The 27,738-nt window shown below is 35.1% G+C and overlaps 1 protein-coding gene across 7 annotated transcripts in view; it reads left to right on the plus strand.

Annotated features, from left to right (window-relative positions):
* Window positions 1-27,190, plus strand: part of ATE1 (arginyltransferase 1) — a 198,208-nt gene extending 171,018 nt beyond the window's left edge. For all 7 annotated transcript variants that reach the window (XM_036735165.1, XM_036735163.1, XM_036735166.1 and 4 more), the window contains one exon: window positions 24,039-27,190. In XM_036735165.1, the coding sequence (XP_036591060.1) occupies window positions 24,039-24,217 (179 nt within the window). In that variant the 3' untranslated portion in view covers window positions 24,218-27,190. The remainder of the gene's footprint in view (window positions 1-24,038) is intronic.
* The last annotated feature ends 548 nt before the right edge of the window (window positions 27,191-27,738 follow it).

The following is a 27,738-nucleotide window of genomic DNA, read 5'->3' on the forward strand; positions in this document are numbered from 1 at the left end:
GCCAGGATGAAGCCATACTTGAGAACACATTTATTGGGAAAATATGTTTTAGAGCATTTGATGTTTTGTGCAGGATAAAATAGACTTTGGTTCTAAGGTCCATAGAAATACCAGTCATTCTAAGTATGTCTAAGTCTCTTTTTTTCCCAACTCCACCCAGTTTCAATCTAAGAATGCACTATAATGGAAAGTATTTAAGAACTGATTAGCTCTACTTTCATAAATTTCTACTTTTAGTGTTCCTGCCAAAAAGCAAAAAATCTGGAGGCTTAGGCATGATGGTACAAGCAAGACTGTTTATTTTGCTAGTGTATTCTTTTACATGACAGTACTAGCACAGCGTTTTCATTATAAATACAGGAACTGGATTAGGATTGTTATTCTTGTAAAAGATATATTTTCCTAGCTGATATTTGTGATAGACTTTAGTTAGATTAAATTGACTTGTACCTTCTTCTGTGGAATGTACATAATAATAATGTAGTATTACATTAATAAAATGTAAACTGCCATCTGAAAGTAGGGGTGTGGCTGACAATAAGGGAAAGAATCAAAATTGTACTTTGCTAGCATGCCTGAACTTTATCAAACATTAGAAACCTATTCCAAAATACTATATTGTGCTGGTAGCAGTTGATTGGCCACCAGAGGCATTGTACTCTGTTGCCGACTAATTTAATTAAATCAGTTGTCTATGGAGCAGAGTGTAAGGGCAAAAAATGATCACATTAGAATATTAGTGAATTTCTCTTAAAAGAAAATTAAATTTGTCATGCAAGATACAGTGAAGAGCAGGCTAAGAAAAAACTAATAAAACAAGTGAAGGAAGGAAGCTTTATAAAATCACTTTGTTGCACCTGAAACTGGCAATGCCAGTAAAGCTTCTTAGAGGCAGCATGTGTTTCTATAATGTTTCTTACCATTGAAACCTCCTTTTCTTTGGTTCCATTTTGTGATGAAGCAGAAAATGATAGTAATTGAACCTATTCACATGCTTTGTGAAAAGTCATCATTTTCTGTTTTTGTGGACAGAAATCTGGGATGCCATGATGGAGGAGCAGATTTTAGAGAATAAAGAAGAGAAAGGAGTAACCAGTGTTTGGGGGTTTTTTAGCCTATAAGTTTTTAAAAAAATGTAAGGACTTTGTAATTAGAAATTTACAGTTAGAAATTTGTAATTAGGGGCAGCTAGGTGGCGCAGTGAGTAGAGCACCGGCCCTGGAGTCAGGAGTACCTGAGTTCAAATCCGGCCTCAGACACTTGACACACTTACTAGCTGTGTGACCTTGGGCAAGTCACTTAACCCCAATTGCCCTGCCTTCCCCCCTGCAAAAAAAAAAAAAAAAAAAAAAAAGAAATTTGTAATTAGAAATGTTGCAGACCAGAATAAGTATGCTACAGATCAACAACTGGGCAATACTTGACTAATGGTGATAGCGTTGAGTAGTGGATTAGGATTTCTGGATTCTAGTTCCGGTTCCTCCACTAACTAGAGATTGAATTGCATAACTTATACTTGGCCCAGTCCCTCCATATAAAGTAGATATCATACTGTAAGTCCTCATAGACTTGCTAAGAGAAAGAAAGGTAAATCAGTGAATGTCAGATTGATTTATTTTTGGTAATGAAAACCACTTCTTACATAGTTGCTTATATTATATTTATTTTAATGTGTAGGTGCTCATCAAGAAACTCCAATGACTTCTTTTCAAACACATTTATAAAATCATTTTGAAGTCTTTAAGCAACAGATGCCACAAAAATCTCCTTTGTATCTTTCCTGTGCAATGATAGTTAATGTTGTGACCTATAAAAGGAGCACATTCCAAGTACCATTATAAGGTACTATAAAGCATAAAGCATGCATTCAATTCTTTGATTTTTTTCTTTAAACATTGAGAAAAGCTGTTTATATTGTTTAGACAGGTTTCCCCTGCTCTGTAATAGAATTAGATGAATAGTACATTTGAATATGTTTATGAGTTTCTCAAATAAAAAGGTACATATTTCTTTAAAATTTGTATTGACATCTTTTGTTTTTCACTTTTATTTTCTTGTATATCCGTCACCAAGACAGTCATGACTCCCTTATAACAAAGAATTAAAAAAGAAAGAGAAAACTAGTTTGCAAATTTAACTACCACGATAACTTAGTCTCATAGGTTATGGTGTGCTTTAAATACTAGTTCTTCTGCCTCTCCGTCCCCCTCCCCTCATATACACTCTACAGTTAAGGGAGGGAAGTAGAAGAGGCATATTTTAACTAAACCTTTTCATTCACATAAAAGTATTAAATTTTCATTGGCAAATGCATAGAAATCTTCATTTCACAGCTTTTTAAGTTTATAATTGCATGTCAACTTTTGAAACCACTCAAATTGATTTTTCCCCCTAAATTTACAGATATTTTTAATTGCGAAAGATAATTAAGCTGTCATTATGCCAGATACATTTGTCAGTGCAAATTGTATTCCAGGTTCAAATTGTATTATTGTATTATTCAAATTGTATGCCTAGGTTCTGGTCTTGCTGATAACTCACTGTATTATATTTGTCCAAGTTACTTAGCTGCTCAGGGCCTCAGTTTCCATATCCATAAAAAGAGATTATTTAGCTAAATGAACTTTTAAGATTCTTTTCAGCCCTTAAGGTACTATGATTTTATATGTCAAAAAGGAAAAAAAAAGGCATTTAAGATACAAATTCCAGTTGATTTTGGAATTCCCTGACTGCATTTGTAGTGTTGAGAGGATACTCTTACTCTGTGCGTGCAGATGTTTTCTTTCGTACATCATAATTAATTTTTCCTGCAAGAAATGGCACAGAAAACGAAACTAATGAGAATGAGAGACAACAGGTAGAAGGCCTACCCAGTAATTGGTACTTTTGAGATGCTAAAAGAATTAAATGAAGGCCCCTGTGGGCACATGGTGGGTAGGGGAGAGGGAGGATTGGAGCAAGGAAGGACCTTTTATGGAGAATTGATAGGAAAATAATATATAAGAATTGCACTGGCTATGTTCTGCATCAGTAGAGGGTAGTAGTACCCATACTGATGAAATCATGGAATCATCAACAATGATATTTAAATACCAGATTTTAAAAAAAATATTGAATATCTTTTTATCATGGTTAATTTAAAAAGTTAAAGCAACCAGTTAAAGTTAATACTTGCCAAAGTTAAGTATATGTCAGATGCAAATAAAAACTTTTTATTTTTTAAAAGTTAAATTAATTTTTTTACTTTTAGTTTTCAGTATTCACTTTTATAAGAGTTCAAGTTCTAAATTTTCCCCCAGTCCCCAAGATGGCATGCAATCTGATATAAGCTTTACATGTACAATCATATCAAACCTATTTCCATATAAGTCATGTTGTGAAAGAAGAATCAGAACAAAAAGGAAAAATCATGAGAGAAAAAAAAAAAGAGAGAAAATAGTGTGTTTTGATCTGCATTCAGACTCCATAGTTCTTCTTCTGGATGTGGATGACATTTTCCATCTCAAGTCTCTTGGAATTATCTTAGATCATTGCATTGCTGTAAAGAGTTAAGTCTATCAAAGTTGGTCATTACATAATGTTGCTGTTACTATGTACAATATTCTCCTAGTTTTGCTCACTTCACTCAGCATCGGTTTTTGTAACTCTTTCCAGGTTTTTCTGAAGTCTGCTTGCTCATCATTTCTCATGGAACAATAGTATTCCATTACATTCATATACCATATTCAACCATTCTCCAATTGATGGGTCTCCCCTAAATTTCTAATTCTTTGCCACCACAAAAAGAGCTGCTATAAAAGTATTTTTGTACCTATGGGTCCTTTTCCCTTTTTTATGATCTCTTTTGGGATACAGACCTAGTAGTGGTATTGCTGGATCAAAGGGTATGCATAGCTTTATAGCCCTTTGGCATAGTTCCAAATTGCTCTCCAGAATGGTTGGATCATTTCACAACTCCACCAACAATCACTAGTGTTCCAATTTTCCCACATCTTCTCCACCATTTATAATTTTCCTGTTTGTCATGTTAGCTAATCTGATAGATAGGTGTGATGTGGTACCTCAGAGTTGTTTTAATGTACATTTCTCTAATCAATAGTGATTTAGAGCCTTTCTTCCATATGTCTCTAGATTGCTTTAATTTCTTCATCTGAAAAGTGCCTGTTCATATCCTTTGACCATTTATCCATTGGGGAATGACTTGTATTCTTATAAATTTGACTCAGTTCTCTATATATTTTAGAAATGAAGCCTTTGTCAGACATATTGGCTGTAAAAATTGTTTCCCAGCTTTCTGCTTCCCTTCTAATCTTGGTTATATTGGCTTCATTTGTATAAAAACTTTTTAATTTAATTTAATGTAATCAAAATTATCTATTTTCCATTTCATAATGTTCTCTATCTCTTGTTTGGTCATAAATTCTTCCCTTCTCCATAGATTTGACAACTAAACTATTCATTCTTTGCTTTCCTAATTTGCTTATAGTATCACCCTTTCTGTCTAAATCGTGTTCCCATTTTGACCTTACCTTGGTATACAGTGTAAGATGTTGGTCTATGCCAAGTTTCTGCCATCATGTTTTCCAGTTTTCCCAGCAGTTTTTGTCAAATAGTGAATTCTTAACCCAGAAACAAGAGTCTTTAGGTTTATCAAACAGTAGATTGCTACAGTCATTGACCACTATGTCTTGTGTTCCTAACTATTCCACTGATCCACCATTCTGTTTCTTAGCCAGTACCCAGTAGTTTTGATGATTAAATTCAGGCTTTTTAATGAATTGTTAATGGCCTAAAATAATTTTAGCTAGGAAATTTAGGGGGGGGGGGGAAGAGAGAGAGAGAGAGAGAGAGAGAGAGAGAGAGCGAGTGCGCGCGCAGATCCTGGCATGGAAATTACTGTTACCAACAAAGTGAGTAACTCATCTGGAATCATATGCAAAAAAAATGTTCCAAATCACTAATTATCAGAGAAAAGAAGATTTAAGCAACTCTAAGCTTCTACCTCATCCATTAGCTAGAGAAAAATCGACAAACTCCAGAAAATGAGAAATTCTAAAGGAACTGTGGGAAAACAGACATACACCAAGATCTTGATTTGTGCAGGTAACAACTCCCTAGAAGTAATTGTATGTATTCAAATTTATAATTATTTAAAATATGGTAATTGTTTTTTGCCCAATGGATATATTCAGTGCAAATTTGAATGATGTGACCACTTGCAGGGATTCACCATGCATTGTTGGTGAACCTGTGAATTGGTTCAGTCATTCTGGAAAGTAATTTGGAATCATACCGCAGAAGTTAGGTCCAGTGACGCCATTACTATTTTGAGGAGATCAAAGAAAGAGGAAAATGAGCCGTTTGTACAAAAATACTTACAGCGGCTCATTTTGTGATGGTGAAGAACTAAAAAAAAAAATGGATGCTCATCAGTTGGGGACTGGATGAACAAATATGATAGAATACTATTGTGCTGTAAGAAATGATGGGGATGGTTGGGGATGGTTTCAGGGAAACCTGGGAAGAATTCTATGAAGCTGATAACAGTAAAATGAGCAGATCAGAGGAACAATTTATACAATAACAACTACATTGTAAAGACTAACAATTTAAAGGACTTAAGAACTTTGATCAATGCAATGATTAACCACAATTCCAGAGGATTCATTATGTGTTACCCACCTCCTGACATAGAAGTAATGTACTCAGGCAGACCAAGACATAGTTTTTGGACATGACTGGTGCAAGAATTCATTTTTCTTGACTACACTTTTTTGTTACAAAGGTTTTGTTTTTGTTTTTCTTTGTTTAATAGGAAGGGGAGTACTTTAATGTGAGGGAGAGAAGATAGATTTTTGTTAATTGGGAAAATTAAATTTGAAAAATAAAGCACTTTGCCAACTTTAACAAACAAAAATACTTATTATGAAAATGAAATTTAAAGTACTATAGTAATGTCAATTTGATTATAAGAATTGTTCACCTTAGAGAATAACTGATAACTTACAGCTTTTCTTACAACAATCTTGGGAGGCAGGTAGTACAGATATTATTATCTTCTATTTTATAGATGAGGCATCTGTGGCCCAGTGAAGTTGTGATTTGTCTAGTCAAATAGCTAATAAGTTATAAAACTGGTATTTGAATGCAAGTCTCAAAACTGCAACCAAGTTCAGTAGTCTTTCCTGCATACCGCATGGCCTCCGAAGCAGCCTTAACTCGAGGAGCCTGACTTCTACCCTTACTCCCTTTTGGAGTAAGGTTACTCCAAAGCCATCTTCTTGCCAGCCACTTGATGTTTGGACCAGAAACCATGCCCTAGAAGACTTAACCCTTTTTTCTCTGAAATTTTCAATTTGGAGCAGATCAGCTTGAGCAAGGGTCTCCTGTGTCCAGTTCTAATAGGCCAGCCCCAACAAGGCTTTACTTTGTTCCCCTGCTGTCTTCTTGCTAAAATCTTTTATTTTAACATAAACCTCCCTACTACACTGCTGTTGAATCCTCTCTTTTTATACAGAAGAATGAGCTAAAACATCCAAGCCTGTTCAAATAATTCCCCACCTTTGTGAGGAAGAATGGTTTGTTTCATTATAGGTTCTCCAGGATCACTCTGAGCTGGTTTCCTTTTAATGATCTTTCATTTACAGACATTAAGTAGTTGTGTTGTACACTGGGTGGAAAGGGAAAGATCTAATTTCTACCTTGCGTAGGTATGATTTCACTCTGTATCAGTTCAACCAAAATTTTTTTGTGTGTTTGCATGAATTCTTCATCATTTCGTACTGTACAATAAAATAACATCCCACTATACACATATAATTTTTTTAGTCACTCCCCAGTTGAGTCTAACAAGATAGTAGAAAAAGTGTTTGAATTAGAGTCAGAAGGTCTGGGTTCAAATTCTGCCTGAAACTTATTAGCTATGACTATGGGAAACAAACTTAGAGGTTTGAACCTCAATTTCCACATCTACAAAAAAGGCATAATGAAATGTATACTATGTGCTTCGAAGTGTGGTTGTGAGAAAAGTATCTTGTAAAAATTAAAGTGTCGTGTTGTGAATGATGTGGATTACTATTATAACTAGTTCATAGCCACCTGAGCTAGGGAGGGTGGAGATTTAGCCCCATATATTATGTAGATATACACAATTTGTGTAGGCATTACACATGGCCATTTCAAATTAACATTAAAATTAATCTGTTATGTGGAAATCCATTGTTTACACTGCAAAAGGGTGTTTTCATATAGCTTTGGCTTCTCAGCTCCAACCTTTACTGAGAGTGTGCCTTTATTTTTGTGATTCAGTATTTCTTTCATAGCCTTAGTTTGCAGTTGGTATGTAGCTGTCTGTTAAATATTTTCTCAGAATACTTTGAAAAATTATACTAAGCCCTTTGTCGGTGTTGCAGATGTTCAGGTTTGTTTTGAAAGTCTTGAATTTTCATGTGGTGTAAGTCATTTTATACATTTGTTTATTTAAAATCTTTTTGAAGATGGAAAGTGTAAAGTTTCTTTTTCACATTACTGTGAATTACAGTAAGCTTAGAGAATCCTAATACAATTGTTTATGTGCTGTACAGGAAAGATCTTCAACATCCCCCATTCATTTTGAGTATTAAAATAATAGGACTTAAAGTACAATGACTTACTGTTTCAGCAAAAGCAAGTCAGGTTTATTATCAATTTTGACTGTATTTGTCAAAGTGTTTAGTCTGTAAGGTTCTAAAGTTTGATTTCCAAGTCAGAAAGAAAAGACATGCCTTTAGGCTCAGAGCGAGTCATTTTTGACTACATGGTATGTGGACAAATTCATCTGTACAAACTTTGATTTTAAGTTCTGCCTGCAGTGCCATGTCTTCTTTGGTCTTCATTTCTGAAACAGTAAAATCCTATAGATAATTGAAAGCTAGATATATTCTGCTTTTGAATACTGATTTCAAAGATTGCCAGCTTCTTTTCTGCTAGAGTAACGGAACTGCAAAGAATTGGCTTAGTCAGAACATCCTGGTTATTTTACTGTATTTCCTTTTATGACTTGTTCTTGCTGGTTTTAATTAAAGGAAACCAAAGCACTGCTTTTACTAGTGCGGTGTACATTAGCTAACACTTAATTTTAAATGTGTTCATTTGGCTGAAATTGGATACCAATATAAACCAATGTTTAATGAACAAATAGTTTGAAAGAAGTCAAGTTGTAATTTGCTGCTCTTATTTAAATATCCCTTGATAATGTTGGTAAAATATTTATGATAATATTTTCAATACTTCAAATCTGTAGGGTTGAGGTAGTAATAATATGTATACTAGCTGCTTCACAGGGCTGTTGTAAGGAAAGAGCTTTGTAAACTTTAATGTACTATATAAACATAAGTATTATTATAGAATCATCTGTAGATCTTACAGAATTTTCATATATGTAATATCTTTCTAATGTAGTTCAGTACTCTTAACTTTCAAAGCATTTACTGTAATTGAGTGTAGGTTTGATAATGTCTAGAAATGAAAACAGAGAAAATGTAAAGACTCTGAAACTATCCATGTACAACTGAAGTGCTTGAAACATAGTAGGTGCTATATAAAGGCTAGCTATAATAATAACACATATTTTTGTTATTATTACATGTTACACTACTCTGGCATAATTCTCAAGTTTTGATGGCTTTTGAATTCCAGATTTCATTTCTCAAAAGATTATAAATATAGATTTTCTGTTGCAATTTCACTAATTACTATGTTTTGTTATATTACAAAAATAAGACTCATTTTAATGTTGTAAAACATTAACCAGGTGTACTGGTTGGTGCAAGTTGGAAAAAGACAATTGATATTTTTAGTGTTCAAGAGACAGGTACCAGTACCAGTACTTACTATGATGCTGGACCATGTTTCTTCTGTAAAACGATGATAAAACAACTGCCTGATAAGAAGATCATTTTTTAGTCAAAAAGGAGATAATATATTATAAATATTTTGGAAAATCTAATGTACATGAAAATACTACTATTGCTATGAAGTCTGAATTACATTTAGTTTCAGGTTTTTTTGTATTTAACCACCATTAAGTCTGGAAAGGAGCTATTTTCATTTGGTAAGAACCTGGTATGTCGGGGCAGTAATTGATGTCCCTTAAGCCATATTACTGGTTTTGGAACGTTTTAAAACATCAAACAATCAAATCATTCTTTTGGCTTGAAATACTGCTAACAGTTTGTAATCCATTCTTTAAGCGTCCTGCACAACTTACTTTCTTTGAAGACATCTTTACAAGTTGCCAATCATAGAGATTTGCTTTTTTTTTTTTAAAGACCATTTTTATGGCTTCAGCATTGATCCCGAATGGTATAATGGATAATTTACATTGTATTGTTAGTAATTCTCCATTTATTTTTTCATTCTAGACTGAACAAAACTTTACATTTTCTTTTAAATTCTTACATTTTTTTTCCATCTGTGTTGATCTAGGTCAGGGCTCTGCTAGCTTGAAATTATTCCTAATATTAACTGAATATTAAACACATGTGAATATTAAATACATGTAACATATTTGTACTTAGTGCATTATTTTAACTATAATTATCATCCTTTACTTGGGTTTTGAACAGTTTCTTTATTAGCATCTTTAGCAAGTGTAATGTGTATTTCATTATCCTATATTGCCATTTTTTAGCACAGATTGACTAGGGCGGTGACTTGACAGTTCTATATTACTTTTCATGTACTATTTAAGTTGTAGTACTCTGAGCATCACACATGTTCATCAAAGTAATAGAAAGTGCTTATTAGCATTTGAACTAGATAACTAGTACTTGCAAGTCCGATCACAGAAAAGGCAGAAAAAACAAAACCAAATCATTTGGTTTTTACATGCACTTGGATATGATTTTTATATTGTTTTATGTCCTTTTAATATTAAACAGGGTTTTTAAACTAAGTGTGTTTAATAATAAAGTTATACTGCTGTTACTGCTGGACAAAATAATCTTGAGAATAAACTGTTTTATGTGTTGAATGTTATGATTTCACCAAACTAAGTTGTAATTAATCAGTTTCTCATATCTTGTTTAATAGTAAGAGCATGACGTTTCTTCTTTAAAACTTCATATTCTAAAATTGTGCATTAAATATGATATATATATATATATATATATATATATATATATATATATATATATATATATATATATGGATATATAAGACCAAATTATATTAAGATTTCTTTCCTGTATTGAGCAAATTTAAAAAAAAAACTTTTTCTTTAGTTTTACTAATTAGTACAGATTTGTCTCCCTACTTTTCCTATAGTAATGGTTCCACAAAAACGTGAAATTAGATAATGTTACGAATCATTTCTGTAGAATCAGGGCAGGAGCTTCTTGAGCTGAGAACAGAAACCAAAGCCACTTATTTTCAACCAGTAAATATTTAAGTGTCAGCTGTATGCTAGACACTGTGTTAGGTGCTAACGATATAGGTGCAAAAGAATGAAACAGTCCTTACTCACAGCGAGTTACATTCTAATTGGGAAGTCAAAAAGAATATATAAAAATATATGTAGCTCAAATATAAAGTTAATGATCAGACTCTTCATTAAGAAGGTGATGCCTGAATATTTTAAAGGAGAGAGACTCTATTAAGGAGAGGTAAGGAGGGAATATATTCCAGGGTTGAGAAATGGCCAGTACAAAGGCTTGAAAATGGAAAATGGAGTCTTGTAATGAAGGAAGAACAGAACAAAAGGGCAGTTTGGCTAGATCACAGACTGTGGGAAGGGAAATATGTCCAAAGAGGCTGAAACGGTGATTGGGGTCTGGTTGTGTAGGTCTTCTAAAGTTAAACAGAGGAGTTTTATATTTTATTCTAGAGTTCAGAGGATGCCACTGTGTTTGATTGAATAGGGTGGCAATATGGTCAATCTGTATAAAAGTAAAATTAGTTTGGTAGTAGTATGTAGAAGTCTAGAATGATGAGAGACTTGAGGGAAGGAGACCAATTAGGAGACTGTTGCAGCATTCTGGGTGAGAAGTAATGAACGATAGTGGTTAGGTATGTGTGTGAAGAAAAAGACTTGGATGTGATCATTGTTGAGAAGATAAAAAACATACACACACATATACATACATGGCAAAATTTGACAACTGATGAGACAGTGGAAGGCTGATGGTACCTGTGACAAAAATGGGGAAATTTGGTGGAGAAATGGGCTTGGAGGAAAGCTAATGAGTTCAGTTCTAGACATATTGAGTGTAATAGTTCTCTGGGATATCCAGGCTGAAATACCCAGAAGTTGCTGGATGTGCACTTGGTAATCTGGGCCTGCAGCTCGGAGAGACGATGGAGCTGGATATATAGATTTGGAAATTTTCTGCTTAGAGATAATAGTTAAACCTATGGAAGCTGATGAGGTTATTGAGAAGAGCAGGGATTCTTAACCTGGGGTTTGTGAACTTAAAATACACACACACACACACACACACACACACACACACACAATAACTGTTTCGATATAATTAGTTTATTTTGTAGTACTATGTATTTTATTTTATGCATTTAAAAACATTATTCTGAGAAAGAATCTGTAGGCTTACCCAGACTGCCAAAGAGATCTATAACACAGAGGAATGTTAAGAATTCAGAATAGCGGAAGAATAGAGGAGAGCCCAGGACTGAACATTAGGGGAACACTCATAGTTGGGGGGAGGGGTCATGATGTAGACGACAAGATAGCAAAGGAGACCAACGGAGCCAACAGGTAGGAATAGACTCAAGAGAGAGTATTATCCCACAAACCAAGAGAGGAGAGAATAGTGTACAGGAGATGTTAACACCGCCTTCGGGACAGAGTGATGGGTATGTGAGAGGAAGGTATAGCCATTGTTGGAAAAGATAGCTAGCAATGTAATGTCATCAAAGGAGAGCCCAGTCTCAGTAAGGGCTAATAGAGATTCAGGAGGAAGAAAGTTGATTAGCTATTGGACAGAAATTCTAGAGGGCACAGTGGAAGGGAGCGGGCAAGGTTAGATTTGGACATGATTGGAGTTGAGCTGAGTGGATGAAGATGAGAGAATATGAGCAGAGGGCAGGGAGAGCTTTCTCCTAAATGATCACTGCCTAATTATAAGGATGAGGGGCATAATACTGTAGGGGCAGTAATGGATGACAAATAAGGAGAAAAGTTTAAAGTCTCTAAAAGGTATTGCAGAGAGAGAGCTGGATTATCTATGGGTTGGTGTTTGTTCATCTGGGAGGCTGATGGAGGGATGTATGTCATTGAGGTATTTGGGGAGCAGTCCTCTGGTCTAGCAGAGGGTGCTGATCTTAGGCAGGCCTGGGCTGGGTTCATTTATTTCTGTCAAAGACTGTGTCAAGCCAAGGTGATTCGAGGTGACAGGTAAAACAAATATTACAGCAAGTTGTGGATATTATAGTTGGATTTGGCTTTGCTCTCTCAGTGACATCACTGCAAAACAACACTTATTTGAGGGAACATTGTAAGTAGCATGCTACTATGATTTTTTTTAATGTCTCACCTAGCTTTCTAATTTCAGCTCTTAAATTTGGATGTTATGTCAAGTGAATAGATCTAGCTTACTAGTCAGAACAGTAAACTAACTCAACATCAATAAATTTCTTCATATCATATCACTATACCCTAAAATCTTTATATCTAAATTCTCTTAGCAACAATGTTCTTTATGGAGGAGTGCTTATGATGTCAGCAAGTATAATTCTATAGGATGTACTCCCAAAGTAACTTTTGAGTCTTCCATCAGAAAAATTTACAGTACTTGAAGAATGAACTGGTTGACTCATTCTGTATTTTCATTTTTTTGTTATGTGTATGTATGTACATAGCCAGGTCCTTGGAATTCTACTAAGCCCTCACACAGAAAAATCTGGGGGATGGACAAATTGGTTCATGAATTTTAAGTGTCTGCTTTTATAAGATTTTTAAACCATATTTACTCTCTGAAGTGACTGTCAGTTGAGTGATATCTTGACTGCTTTATTTTTCATTCATTCAAAATCTAAAGCTTTTCATTGTTATGCCACAGTTTTTTTGCACGATCTTATCCATTAACTTGTATTCTAACTCCTTTGCCATTTTAGAATTTTTGTCCTGAGAAGCTAAAATGATAATAAATAACAAAGAATATAGAATTTAAGATTGTATTCTGAAAGAAATAGCAGTTATGAAGTCTGTTTAAGAACAACAAATGAGTTAAGTTCCCTTAAGGAGAAGTGAAGCTTTGATCTCTTAGAATCTTTGAGTTTGAAGCACCTGTGATACACAGCTTATTTCCCATGGCAATTTTTTGACTTGTAAAAAATTGATAAATTATTGTCTACCAGAGTTTTAGTTGAAAATTAAAATATCAAAGGGATGATGGGTTTATTTATAGAATTGCAACGTATTTGGGACTAATCTTTAATCTCAAAATACCATAAATCCTGATGATATTGTAAGCTGGCATCTTTTTCAAGAATCCTCCAGGTCCCTAGAAAAACATGAACTGTATGTTATAACAGTGTGGTTGACCACAGAATCACTATGGGATCACTTAAGATTTGTATGGAATATTATTGTGCTATAAGAAACGATGAGTAGGCCAACTTCAGAAAAACCTGAAAAGACTTATGTGAACTGATGCTGAGTGAGGTGAGCAGAACCAGGAGAACATTGTACACAGTTACAGCCACATTGTGCGATGACTAACTTTGATAGACTTAGCTCTTCTCCTCAATGCAAGGTTACAAAAGGCTCATGATGGAAAATGCCATCCACATCCAGTGAAAGGACTATGGAGTCTGAATGCAGATCAAAGCATACTATTTGCTCTTTCTCTCTTTTTTTGTTTTGTTTCTTTTTAATATCAATGTATATGTAGAGCCTGTATCAGATTGTATGCCGTTGGGGAGGGGTTGGGGAGAGAGGCAGAGAAAAATTTAGATCTCAAAAGCTTGTGGAATTGAATGTTGAAAACTAAAAATAAATTAATTTCAAAGGGGAAAAAAAGACTTGTATGAAATGGGTATGTGAGGCTAGGCTGTGAACTATGCACTCTTCCCTATGGTGTGCTACTGGTTTATTGCCTTACAGATTTTCTGTCACTAGGTTCAGAAGTTTTCTAAGTGGATATTCTCTGAAAAGTTTTAAATTAATTATCAAAATTAAAACTGGCTAATTAGTCTGGCTCCTATACCAAAGCAACCTTGGGTAAATTTCTTTTCCCATAGGTTAGCTTCTCCTTCCTCTTCCTCTTCTCAAATGCCAAATTTATAAGCTTAGACAAAGTTGCTATTAATGGACATGTAATATATTAGCATCAGTAAGTAATTATGAACATGGTTTAATATTTAAACAAAGTATAGTTTGTGATGGGGCTCACAGCCAGAGTTGACCTCTTAAGTTTTATGAAATCATTGGCAGGAAAAGTTGCTAACTGTACTTTATTTTCATCAACTGTCACTCAACTACATTTGGTCTCTGCTCTAACATACTCCTGTCACACACCTGTCTTCTCTGATTCTCTGCCTTTTTCCCTTGTGCTCCAAAACTTGGGGAAAAGTAAGGCTCTACAGCAACAAAGCATTTCCCTTGAATGAACCAAAACTCTCCTTGAAATGTCCTTTTAAAAACCTTTCTCTCCTCAGTACATCTGTTAACAGTTTTAATTCTCTTCAGAATGTCATTTAACTGTCTCTATGATCCTCTTAAAGGTATAGCCTCAGTATCCAAAAGTCTCTTGTCATCTTGGGTCTTGCGGTTTTTCTGAGAGCAGATACTTGAGAGGTAGGCAATACAGAATGCTCAGAAAACAATTTTTGGCACTTTAGTTAAATTAATGATGACAAAATATTATTTTCAATATGTTATCAAACATACAGTGGAAGTTTTCATAAGCATAAGGAGTTTTTAGCTTGTGACCCCTTACGTGTTTCTTAATATTAGTTTTGTGGAATGTACCAAAAAAGTGAATCCCAATTTCTTTATACTTGGGTGATCTTAAAAATGTAGAGTTTATCACTGACTGTAAAAAAAAAAAATCATAGACTTTATTATATAGACTGTCTAGAAAATAAGAATATATTTTGTAATTTTTTCATTGTTTTCTAAAGTTAGTAGAATGCTATATAGTGATAATGAGGTGACTTAGTGAATAAAGTGCTTAGCCCAAAGTCAGAAAGACCTGAGTTCAAATTTTGCCTCAGATACTAGCTGTTTGACTCTGGGCAAGTCACTTAGCCTTTGTCTTCCTCAGGTTCCTCAACTGTAAAATGGATATAATAATAGTACCTACATCCCAGGATAGTTGTGAAGACCAAGTTAGATAATATTTGTAAAGCCCTTAGGATAGTGCCTGCTAAATGAATAGGTGCCTTCTTTTTTTTTTCCTATATGGAAGAGAAATGCAAGAAGATATTGATGTGTTTAGTATAAGCTTTGAATTAAGATATACTGTATTCTGGTACAATCTGTATTTTTTTTTTAATTTAAATTTATTTATTTAACATATTTGGTTTTCAGCATTGATTTGCACAACAGTTTGAATTACAAATTTTCTCCCCATTTCTACCCTCCCCCCAACTCCAAGATGGCTTATATTCTGGTTGCCCTGTTCCCCAGTCAGCCCTCCCCTCTATCACTCCCCTCCCTTCTCATCCCCTTTTCCCTTCCTTTCTTGTAGGGCAAGATAAATTTCTACGCCCCATTGCCTGTGTATCTTATTTTTTAGTTGCATGCAAAAACTTTTTTTGTTTTTGAACATCTGATTTTAAAACTTTGAGTTCCAAATTCTCTCCCCTCTTCCCTTCCCACCCACCCTGCCCTAAGAAGTCGAGCAATTCAACCTAGGCCACACATGTATCATTATGTATAACCCTTCCACAATACTCATGTTGTGAAAGGCTAACTACATTTTGCTCCTTCCCAACCCATCCCGCTTTATTGAATTTTCTCCCTTGACCCTGTCCCCTTTCCAAAGTGTTTGTTTTGATTACCTCCATTCCCCATCTGCCCTCCCCTCCATCATCCCACCCTCTTTTATTTTTTTTTTATCCTCCTCCCTCTTCTTTCCTGTGGGGTAAGATACCCAACTGAGTATGTATGGTATTCCCCCTCAGGCCAAATCTGATGAGAGCAAGGTTCACTCATTCCCCCCTCACCTGCCCTCTCCCCTCCTCCCACAGAACTGCTTCCTCTTGCCACCTTTATGCGAGATAATCTACCCCATTCTGTCTCTCCCTATCTCCCTCTCTCAGTATGTTGCTCTCTCATCCCTTAATTTCATTTTATTTCTTTTAGATATCTCCCCTTCATCTTCAACTCACCCTGTGTCTGCTCTCTCTCTTTTACATATATATATCTATATATACATATATAAACACACACATATGTATATACACATACATACACATACATACTTATACACATAGATATATACATACATACACATTCACATATATATACATAAACATATATATATATGTATATATGCATATTCCCTTCAACTACCCTAATACTGAGGTCTCATGAATCATACACATCATCTTTCCATGTAGGAATGTAAACAAAACAGTTAACTCTAGTAAGTCCCTTGCAATTTCCGTTTCTTGATTACCTTTTCATGCTTCTCTTGATTCTTGTGTTTGAAAGTCAAATTTTCTATTCAGTTCTGGTCTTTTCACTGAGAAAGCTTGAAAGTCCTCTATTTTATTGAAAATCCATATTTTACCTTGGAACATGATACTCAGTTTTGCTGGGTAGGTGATTCTAGGTTTTAATCCTAGCTCCATTGACCTCCGGAATATTGCATTCCAAGCCCTTCGATCTCTTAATGTAGAAGCTGCCAGATCTTGGGTTATTCTGATTGGGTTTCCACAATACTCAAATTGTTTCTTTCTGGCTGCTTGCAGTATTTTCTCCTTGATCTGGGAGCTCTGGAATTTGGCGACAATATTCCTAGGAGATTTCTTTTTGGGATCTATTTGAGGAGGCAATTGATAGATTCTTTCAATTTCTATTTTGCCCTGTGGCTCTAGAATATCAGGGCAGTTCTCCTTGATAATTTCTTGAAAGATGGTATCTAGGCTCTTTTTTTGATCATGGCTTTCAGGTAGTCCAATAATTTTTAAATTATCTCTCCTGGATCTATTTTCCAGGTCAGTGGTTTTCCCAAGGAGATATTTCACATTGTCTTCCATTTTTTCATTCCTTTGGTTCTGTTTTATAATATCCTGATTTCTCATAAAGTCACTAGCTTCCACTTGCTCCAATCTAATTTTTAAAGGTAGTATTTTCTTCAGTGGTCTTTTGGACCTCCTTTTCCATTTGGCTAATTCTGCCTTTCAAGGCATTCTTCTCCTCATTGGCTTTTTGGAGCTCTTTTGCCATTTGAGTTAGTCTATTTTTTAAGGTGTTGTTTTCTTCAGTGTATTTTTCAGTATTGTTTTGGGTCTCCTTTAGCAAGTCATTGACTTGTTTTTCATGGTTTTCTCGCATCCTTCTCATTTCTCTTCCCAATTTTTCCTCTACTTCTCTAGCTTGCTTTTCCAAATCCTTTTTGAGTTCTTCTATGGCCTGGGGCCAGTTCATGTTTTTCTTGGAGGCTTTTGTTGTAGGCTCTATGACTTTGTTGTCTTCTTTAGGCTGTATGTTTTGGTCTTCTTTGTCACCAAAGAAAGAATCCAAAGTCTGAGACTGAATCTGGGCGCGTTTTCGCTGCCTGGCCATATTCCCAACCAACTAACTTGACCCTTGAGTTTTTCAGTGGGGTATGACTGCTTGTAGACTAACGAGTTCTATGTTCCACGTTTGGGGGGGAGGTGCCAGCTCTGTCAGCACCAGCACTACTCCTTCCCCAAGAACCCCCAGTCCAGACTGAGCTTAGATCTTCAGCAGGCTGTTGCACTCCTGCTCTGATCTGCCACTTAATTCCTCCCACCAGGTGGGCCTGGAGCTGGAAGTAACAACAGCTGTAGCTGCCCCACCTCTTCTGCCCCTGGGGCTGGAAGCCAAACTCCGAACTCCTTCCACTCCCGCAGCTTTTCCCACTAACCTCCGCAGTCTTTGGTGTTTGTGGGTCGAGGGGTCTGGTAACTGCCGCAGCTCACATATTCAGGGCGCTAGGGCCCCCTCCGCCGGCTTCTGGTCTGGAATGTCCACGCAGCTCAGGCTGGGCTCTGCTCCTCCGTTCCCAGCTCCCAGCCCCGTGTGGAATAGACCTCACCCAGAGACCATCCAAGCTGTCCTGGGCTGGAGCCCTGCTTCCCTCTGCTGTTCTGTGGGTTCTGCCGTTCTAGAATTGGTTCAGAGCCATTTTTTATAGGTTTTTGGAGGGGCTCCCTACGGAGCTCCCTCCAGTCCCTGTTTACCAGCCGCCATCTTGGCTCCGCCTCCGGTACAATCTGTATTTAAAAGTATTATCAGAATATTCTTCTAGTTGCCTTTTTTGTGTTTATATTCTTTAACGGGTCCACCTAAATGTGCTAACTGTTGTGTAAAAAGAAAATTGAAACTCATGAGAAAAAGTTACAAGTTCTTTAGTCTTTGTTGCCACAATAACAATACTTTTTTTTCCTAAATAACAAGTTCTTTTTACTTTTTTGTATATTGACTTCTTACCGAGATCCTTTTTCTTTCCAAAGTCTTAATAATTGTAGATTTTTATCTTTGGCTTCCTTTAGCTAGAATCTTAATTTGTATTTCAGATTTAAAATCCCTATCCCCTCAACCCCATTTTTATTTAAAGATACTCTTGGAGTTACTTCTAAAAAGTCGAGCCCAAAAAGACCAGTTTTGTTTGTTTAAAATCTTTCTTTCTTAATAATATTATCTAGATTGACTAAATTATATTCTCATCAGTAGAATGTGGAAATTAAGTTTGAATCAAAGTAACTGTGCCATTGTCCTCATATGACTGAGATTTAATCTTAACGTGTTGGGGCAAAAAAGAGATTATAGTACGTGCACGTTGGTTACTGTGTGTCATAGGTAATTTGAGTATTCATTTACTGAACAGATAAGTTTGAAAAAGGGTAATAGCAGAAGATTTACAGATATTGCTGTTTTTATTTTTTAATCAAAATGAGACAGCATTGGAAAAATTCAGTAAGTTTGGCTATTCATGGAAAAAAAAAGTACCAATCTATTTCTAGAAGGCATTAATGTGCTCATTATTATTCTTCACTGTTCAATTTAGAGCCTCAATGACATTAGGAATAACCTATTACATAGAAAGTTATTTACAAAGCATATTTCCGAAGATTCACAGAATGTTAAGAATTGAAAGTGATTTCTGTGGCCGCGTGGTCTATATATGAAAGGAATGAATACCTATTGTAACACACCCAACAGCATTCAGAGCTCTTCATCTGTAAGTGCATTTGATATCAAAGTGCTTAGAATTAACACAAGTCAGAGAGGATTATTTTTCCCTAATATATTATATTCCTGATCTTTATTTTACGTTTATGTGTATCTCTTATTTCCTCTCCCTCCTAATTCTTCTACTTTACTCCTGCCCGCTACCTTGCTGTCCTGTTACTTTAACCTACTTCCCCACCTAAGATCCCTCCCTTATCCTTTCTCCCACCCTAAAATCCCTCCACCATCCACTCCCTTAGCCTTTTATTTCTTTCTGAATTTAGGAGACTTTTATGTCATTCTAAATATATATGTATTGTTCTCTCTTTAACTCATTCATGAGCAGAGTAGGATTCCAGAACTAACAGCCCTTCTCCCCCATCTAGTTCCTGTGTCGTTTCTTCCTCTAGCACTTCATTTGTATAAGATTACTCTTTTTACCTTTTCCTATATGGTTTGCTATTTTTAATGTCTCATGATACTCAGCTATACCCCAGTTTTTCTTTCAAACTACCCAATTACTAATAGCAATCTTAGACATACATTTTACATTTCTTCATATAAAAAGTAAACAGTCTGACCTTATTGAGTCCCTTGTAATTAGTTTTTGATGTTTACATTATATTACTCTTTGATCTTGTATATCAAATTTTCTGTTGACTTCAGGTCTTTTGTACTTGAACTGCTGTCAAGCCACATTTTCCTTATTCTCTCCTTGAACAGTTAATTTTTTTTTTAACCTCAGTGTATAGCATTGTACATTCATCCCTGTGTATTTAGGTTTTTCTCATTATCTAGGTACTGAATCACTGATGAACTTCTCTAAACTAAGCTAGTATAGGATCATCCTCACTTTTCCACCATGCTACAACTTGTCTGTTGAATTATCCTTCTAAGACCTCCAGGTCACTTCTAGGCCAGTTTAAGGCACCATAGTAGGGCTTTTTAGATGACATTTGTGTAAGATAAAAAAGCATATAGAGGGTTTGTAATCTGGACTTTTGGAGGAAGAACCATGTAACAAGATTGTTGATCTATCCATCGAAATATAAATGAACGAAATTTCAGCTTAACAAATTCAGTAATTTGTGTCAGCCTCTGAATTCCATCATCCAGTATGGCAACTATCACTTCTAGTTTTGTGTCATTTGTATAAATAGAATATTTATCTTGCCATCTAAATCATGGATAAAAAGGTTCAACAGGCAGAGCTCTGTAGCAGTTTACTGGAGACTTCTCTGTAAGTTAACTTTTAACTATTATATTTTCCCTCAGTCATTCAGCTGGTTTCTGCTTCTCATGCCTCATCTTCTCCCTTTTTATCTTCTCATTCAGTTGTGACTTTTTGAATGTTTCCTTTTTTTCTACTGTCCTATTTTACACATAATTATGTTAAGGAATGCTCCAGGATGGGTCCACATCTGTCCAGTGGAACAGAGTACATGGTTTATGATAGCTGTTTTCTTTGCTATTCAGAGGACACTTTCTCATGTCTGAGTTTAAGGCTGTATTCTGAGTAGATGACGCTCTTAGGTACCTGAACTCTAGATAAATTGTGCATTACTGTTAACACAGTTTCTATTGTATCTAGGCGAGATTGTATATTTAGTTGTTAAAATAAATTTCTGTATCAAGAACTTACTTCTTTGATTCTAAGAAAAGTTGGACATACATAGGATAGTAATAGAGAAGGCTTTGTATCTCTAAAAGAACAGCTGCTACGCAATTTTGAACTATGCCCAAAGGGCTATAAAACTTCATACCTTTTGATCCAGCAATACCACTACTAGGTTTGTATCCCAAAGAGATCATACAAAAGGGAAAAAGGACCCACATGTACAAAAATATTTATAGCAGCTCTTTTTGTGGTGACAAAGAATCGGAAATTGTGTGGATGCCCATCAACTGGTGAATGGCTGAACAAGTTGTGGTATATGAATGTAATGGAATACTATTATTCCATAAGAAATGATGAGAAAGTGGATTTCAGAAAAACCGAGTGATGCCGAGTGAAGTGAATAGAATCAGGAGAACATTGTACAGAGTGATAGCAACATTGTTTGATCAACCTTGAAAGTAAAAAATGGTCATAATGCTCACACCCTAGATGTCTGATTAAAATGAAGAGAAGCTGCTCCATTAACTTTGCTTTGATTCCTAATGCTTACAGATTTATCGTAGGTATGTCTAACAGTATTGGATTTTATCACTGGCAAGCCCGAGCAATCTCCTGTTTCTCACTTGGTTGCATCATGGCAAACCTTTCAACATAGAGGGCTAAGTATAGTGCTGTAGTACCTTAGAGTTGGCTGCCAGGGTGAGAACCATAAGAAGATGGGAATGACTCCACTTCTAGGCAGTCAGTAAAGAATGTTTTGTCAGAACACATGGAGGAGATTAGAAGAGAGGCATGTGGAATTCCATCGAAAGCATGGATATTTTAAGAAATTTGGATAAGGTCAAGTGTAGAAATCTAATTACTAAAAGTGCCACTAAATTATGTTGCAGTGATCAGGCCTACTAAATATCTCCTAACTTTTAGCCTAGATCATTCTTTGGTCAAAATGTGGTTAATAAAATCTTTGTTTGTAATTTCTAAGGTTCAAGCATGGTATCAGCATAAGCAATAGTAACTCTTGATCCTTATTATCTGTTAGACTAAAACAAGAGGTTAATGGAGTTGATTGCCTGAAAAGATAGACATTCTAATTTAAAATGCATAAATACCTACCAAATCATTTATATTTGACTTTAAAATGTTTTAAGTGACCCACAATGGAGACTGCTATCTACATCCAGAGAAAGAACTATGGAGTCTGAATGTAGATTGAGGCACACTTTATGCTTGCCTTCCCCCCCCCCTTTTTTTTTTCTCTTTTGTTTTTGTTCTTGGGTTGTGTTTTTTTGACTCTGTTTCTTCTTTCTCATGATTCATTCCATTGGACATAATTCTTTACAACTTGACTATTGTGCGAGTAAGTTCAATGTGAAGTTACATGTAGAAGATATATCGGATTCTATGCCATCTTGGGGAGGGAGCAGGGGAGAGGGGGAAGAAAATCTGGAATTCAACATTATGCAGAACCAAGTGTTGTAAACTAAAAATAAAAAATCTCAAAAAAAAATGTTTGAAGTGTTGATTTTTGAAGCAGTAGAATTACCTTCCCTGTTACCTTTTAAATTACTATTAAAATTACTAGACATTCCCTGGATCCAATACAGAGCCCTGTTGGGGAGATGACATTTGATATCAATGTTAATATTTTGCTACAGGTAATTCATACCACATAATTGCATTTATCTATTCTAAAGAGGTATTTGGAGCATTAAATCTGAAACCATTTGACCTTTAATGTGAAAATCATTCCATGCTTGCTTTACTTGAAGTGCTATTGGGAATTTCATAGAGTCTCTACAGAATTTTCTAATGTGTTAAGGGAAAATGTGTAAAATAAACTGATATACATAGAAAACTGCTTTATTTTTAGGTCCTGTGCCCCTAATGAAATGCTGTTATTTTGCTTCATGATGTCATTTTCAGAGATCTCTAGCTCAGCAGGCTGTCTTACTGTAAAAATGATGAGTCAGCTGAAGACCACATTACAGGTGTTTGTGCTTCTGGGTGGTATGCAGAGAAGTTTTAAGTCAGATTTGTAAATGAGACTTGAAGATTTTAAAAGTTGCTAATTTATAGAATTCTTTTGTCCATATTACAATATACATTTAGGAGCTTATCCATTGGTATGTATATCTGGGACCAACAGTAATGATAGATGGACAGTGAATTATGTCTTGAGTTAAACAAGAGGGAGAGTAAAGCTGGGTTGCCTTCAGAAAATTGCAGAACACCTTTAATCTTAAGCCCAAATCTTCCCATAAAAGCAAAGGCCAATCTTTTTAATACCAACATTCATATTCAACCAGTGTTAGTATATGGCAGAGAATACAGCAGTTTCCAAAGAATTTAAAATGATTATCACACAGAGGGAAATAGAAAGGATTATGAAAAAGATGGAGTGGTTATGTGTGGAGGCAGAGTGCTCCACTGGTATACCCCTATGATGTCAAGAGAAAGAGAGGAAGGCCTCTAGCACATTATCTATCACTTTGGTGAATTTATGGGAGTCACAGAGTATGGGCAAGTGTGAATGGGTTTACAGCTTGCATCTTTGGAGGGAGCTTCCAAATCTATGAGATCCATCTGAGTATTTAATAAAGTATTTGAACTTCTTTTTAAAAATGGACCATAATTATTCCAAATTGCCTTGTTTTCCACAGTCCAGTAAAATGCTGGAATTTGCCTTGGGTGACTTAGATTTGGAATAAAGTGACTTGGCTCTGCTGCTTACTACCTATGCCACACTGGATAAGTCACTTAACCTCAAGGTTTCTTACCATTCTGAATCAGAAATGCTTTGAGTTTATGTGGTGATGAAGGAAATTTCTACTTGATAGGCATTTAGAGTATTATTTTGTATAAATATTTGTTGAATTAAATTGTTTACCTTGTAACATATTTCATTATGTTACTATTCCAAAGGCTAACATATAATCATTTCAGGATTTTGACTCCACATATCTTCTTTAAAGATTCCAGTTCAGTTTTTTATTTAAATAAAACTAAGAATAGTAGTTTAATATACAATTTTTGGATTGTTTTATTTGATTGCAGTTGATGAAGAACGAGTTAATGAACTTGACCGGTTACGGGTACTTTACAAGAGAACAATTATGCCTTACAACATATATAAAAAACGACAGAAGGGACCAAGTGATGAAGCCATCGTTCAACAGTATGCAGACTTGGTGGGACAGACCTGTTCAGAAAGGATGTTACTGTTTAGAAGTTGAAAAAAAAGAATTATTAAAGAATTAAGATTCCACTTTCACCTTAGGTATTACATGATTGCACTCCGTTTTATTATGATTAACACATTTCTATGTTAATAGAGCTGCAGAATAGTATTGCAGTCATCTAAAATTAAGCATCTTCTTTTAACTATTATATGACTCTTGAAATATTTAAAGTGAAATGTTTGTGAAGTATGTAATATAGAGGGAGATTTTAAAAAATATGCCTAAATATTTAGTCTTATAAGATTTTGGAAGATTTTGAAAGATTGGAGATTTTTGTTTTTTTATTCAAGCTACATTAGACTACTTGTCATCTATTGATTCTTTGTGGTAAATAAAAATTATTAAGGTTCATTTAAGTGATTTGAATCATAGATGTGCTTTGATTTTTCTTTTGGCAAAATTAAAGCATGCTATTTGCCTCAGTTCAGTTAAAAGACAGAAATTTCAGTAAAAGAAATTTTCCAAAAGGCACATTTGAAAACTAAGGCATTACTTAAGTTTTAGCAGACTTGTGTTTTTGAAGAAAATATGTATATGTTGCTAAATCCTATAGGTTACACATTGAATAACCTTATGTAATGAAGCTGGATAATGCTTTTAAGAACAGAAACAGGAACATTAGACATTTTTATTTTAAATACGTTATCTGCTGAAGTTGCAATAATCTTGAAAGATGGATTTTTAGGCAACTGTTTAGCATTTCTCATGATCCAAATTCTATAGAAGTCAAAGGTGGAGTCAAAATTCCACATTGGTTCTTTCCTTGAATATGACACCTGACTCAGATTACTGATAAAAATTAAGTATTATCTAGCCACCTTCCTAGCTTTACTAAAGGATAATATTTAATGAGACATGAATCCAAAGGTAGTCTTTCTTATATCTGAGTGCCCTCTGTCCATTTCCTTGTCATAAAATTAATTTGAGACTTTTTAGAATGCATAATTATTTTTCTATTGTAAATAGTCTAAATTAGTATTTTTTTTCAAACTTCTCTTGTCACAGACTACTTGTATGACTTATATTATTTAGGAAGATGGATCACCCATCGTTCCTTCACGAAGTCTTCTCCTTCAGCTCAGAAGGAAGACCAAGGTCAATCTTTTAAGCATTGCTGGGTTTAGTACTCAAAGATGCAGAATATTCTTTTGATCAAAGGCTGGGAGCATATCCCCTGCTTTGTTTCCCAGCTCCTTGTCTGTTGGCCCCCTTGAAATCTTTGTGCTCATTCTTCTTTTCTGAATAAAAGTAGGAGTTTGAAACTGTCAGAAGCCAGATATGAGAAATATACTGTACATTTGGTTTAGTCTTCTAAGACATGTGATCCTCAAATGTCATAACTGAGAACACTTTTCACTTGACCCAAATAATATCAAGTAATGTGAGCAATTTTTTTGCATCCAAATGAAGGCTGCCCCTTCAAGGTCACCACTTTAGGAGGCTTTATACTTCTTCCAATAATGCTTCCATTGCAAAAAGCATTTGAGGACGCTTCTTTGGGCAATTTGCTTGACAGATTGTGGTACATTGTTTTGATTACCCACAGTGGTGGTAAGTATTAATATATTTTTTGGTCCTAAATAAAGTGTGGCTGTTATTAAGTAATGAGACTGATTTCTTGAATGGCTTAGACATAAACTGCTTTTAACAGCAGTTCCTAAAGATAAGTTCCAAAAATATTTTGAGTAGTATCAGCATTATTGAAATGAGCTCCCAAGATCTGTACTTTGAATGACAACTTTTGAATGTGTAAGTCCTTTTTGTTTAAAAGGAGAAAAATCTTATAACTTTATAATGACACTTTATCTTACAGTATTTGGAAAGAACACATGAAGCTTAAGACTAAAACTTACTCTTCAGCACCATGCAATAAAAGTCCCCTCTACTGCAAAATCCAGGATAGGCAACATTCTTTGTAAGGGGATTAATTACCGGCATAACACATAATTTCTAACATTGGTCCATGTTATAGACTCATGAGTCTAGCGTTGTAGCATGGCTTTAGTGAATTTACAAAACAAATTGGATTTGGAGTTCACTTATCCAAAGTCTGTATTCATAGTCTTCTCTTTAAGATTAACCTGAATAGCAATTTTTTTTTCAAAAGTGAAAGTTTTGTTCTTTTACTGCAAAGCTTGCTGAACCTAAAAGGGCTATGTTGGGGAAGAGGAACCCAAGAAAAGAGGTTTCTGAGCTTTGGGGTTAGCAAGCCATTCTGTTAAGCCATTCTATTATTTTATATTGGTAGTCATTAATTTAAGGGTATCACAAGAACCATTAAAAAAAAAGTCATAGTATTTAGTTTCAAAATTTTGAATCTACAACTGTACTACTGACCCTTTCAGATTATGAATTAATTTATGCCTTCATGTCATGGGAACAGAGCTTTAGGATTTGTCTGCCATTTTGTTTTTATTTTATTTCAGCTTTCTCAGCTTTTTGCTATCTTAAAAAATGTTTATTTGAGTTTTTAATGCTCCAAAACATTGAGGTTAAGTTCTAATGCCTATGTTCTTCTTGGTTTCAGTTATTTAAGCAAGTGAGGAATTATTATTATAAATGTAAGTAAGTCTTCAACACTGTTTAGTCTATTTTTAAAATTATTTTGATAATACCAAGTGCATGTATTATGTTTAATGTAGAATATATGACTTAAGTGAGCTGTTCAGAATGTCTGAATAACATTAAGGTTCGATTTTTAGGCAGTGGATTATTTTAGTATAAATAAAGAAGGAAAATGACTATAATTGCCCGGTAACTAAAAGTAACTAATGTTGTCAGCTTGAAATGAAAAAGGAATAGTAATAATTGAAAAATGCCATTTTAATTGGTACTTACTTTAGTATATTCATTTTCAGTGAATGTAAGATGAGAACTGCATGTTGTGAATTTACTGCTTTTGTAAATGCTTTTTGAACACTCTACTTGATGAAATTTAATGGAAAAAATAAAGCTATTTCTATCTACTATGGCTGTCATCATTGAGAACTTATGTGACTTAGGTTTTCATGGTTTTTTTCTAAGTACATACCTTCTGCAGTGAGGACACTGAAATCAGTGGATAGCATTAAATGAATATTACATTTATTTTCTAATGCTAAGAGTTGTCTAAACATTTTGCCTAATTCAGGAACAGAATAAAATACAATTATTCTTTAAGCAGAAAATGTATATGAAAATTTGGAGCTTTCAGTGCCAAGATGGTGGAGTGAGGAAGAAACTCCCTGGATCGCTCCTGAATTCCCCTCCAAACAACTTGAAAACTATCTCAGAACCAATTTAGGAACAGGGAAACAACTTACCGCGTAGCAGGAAAGGTCCGTCTCACTAGGGAGGGGAAGGATCTAAGTCCAAGAGCAGCAGAAGGTCAGAGCCCCCCAAGTCAAAAGTCCCAGACCAGCAGCACACCAAGGTCCCACCCCCGGGGCTGGCCAATAGTGAGATCCTACCTCTCTGCACGCTGTCTAGCGAGCCATCAGCTAGGCCCTGGGGCCCAGTGAAAGCCACCAGCAAGG

This window comes from Trichosurus vulpecula, chromosome 8 (assembly GCF_011100635.1).
Source record: "Trichosurus vulpecula isolate mTriVul1 chromosome 8, mTriVul1.pri, whole genome shotgun sequence".
NCBI classification, from domain to species: Eukaryota; Metazoa; Chordata; class Mammalia; order Diprotodontia; family Phalangeridae; genus Trichosurus; species Trichosurus vulpecula.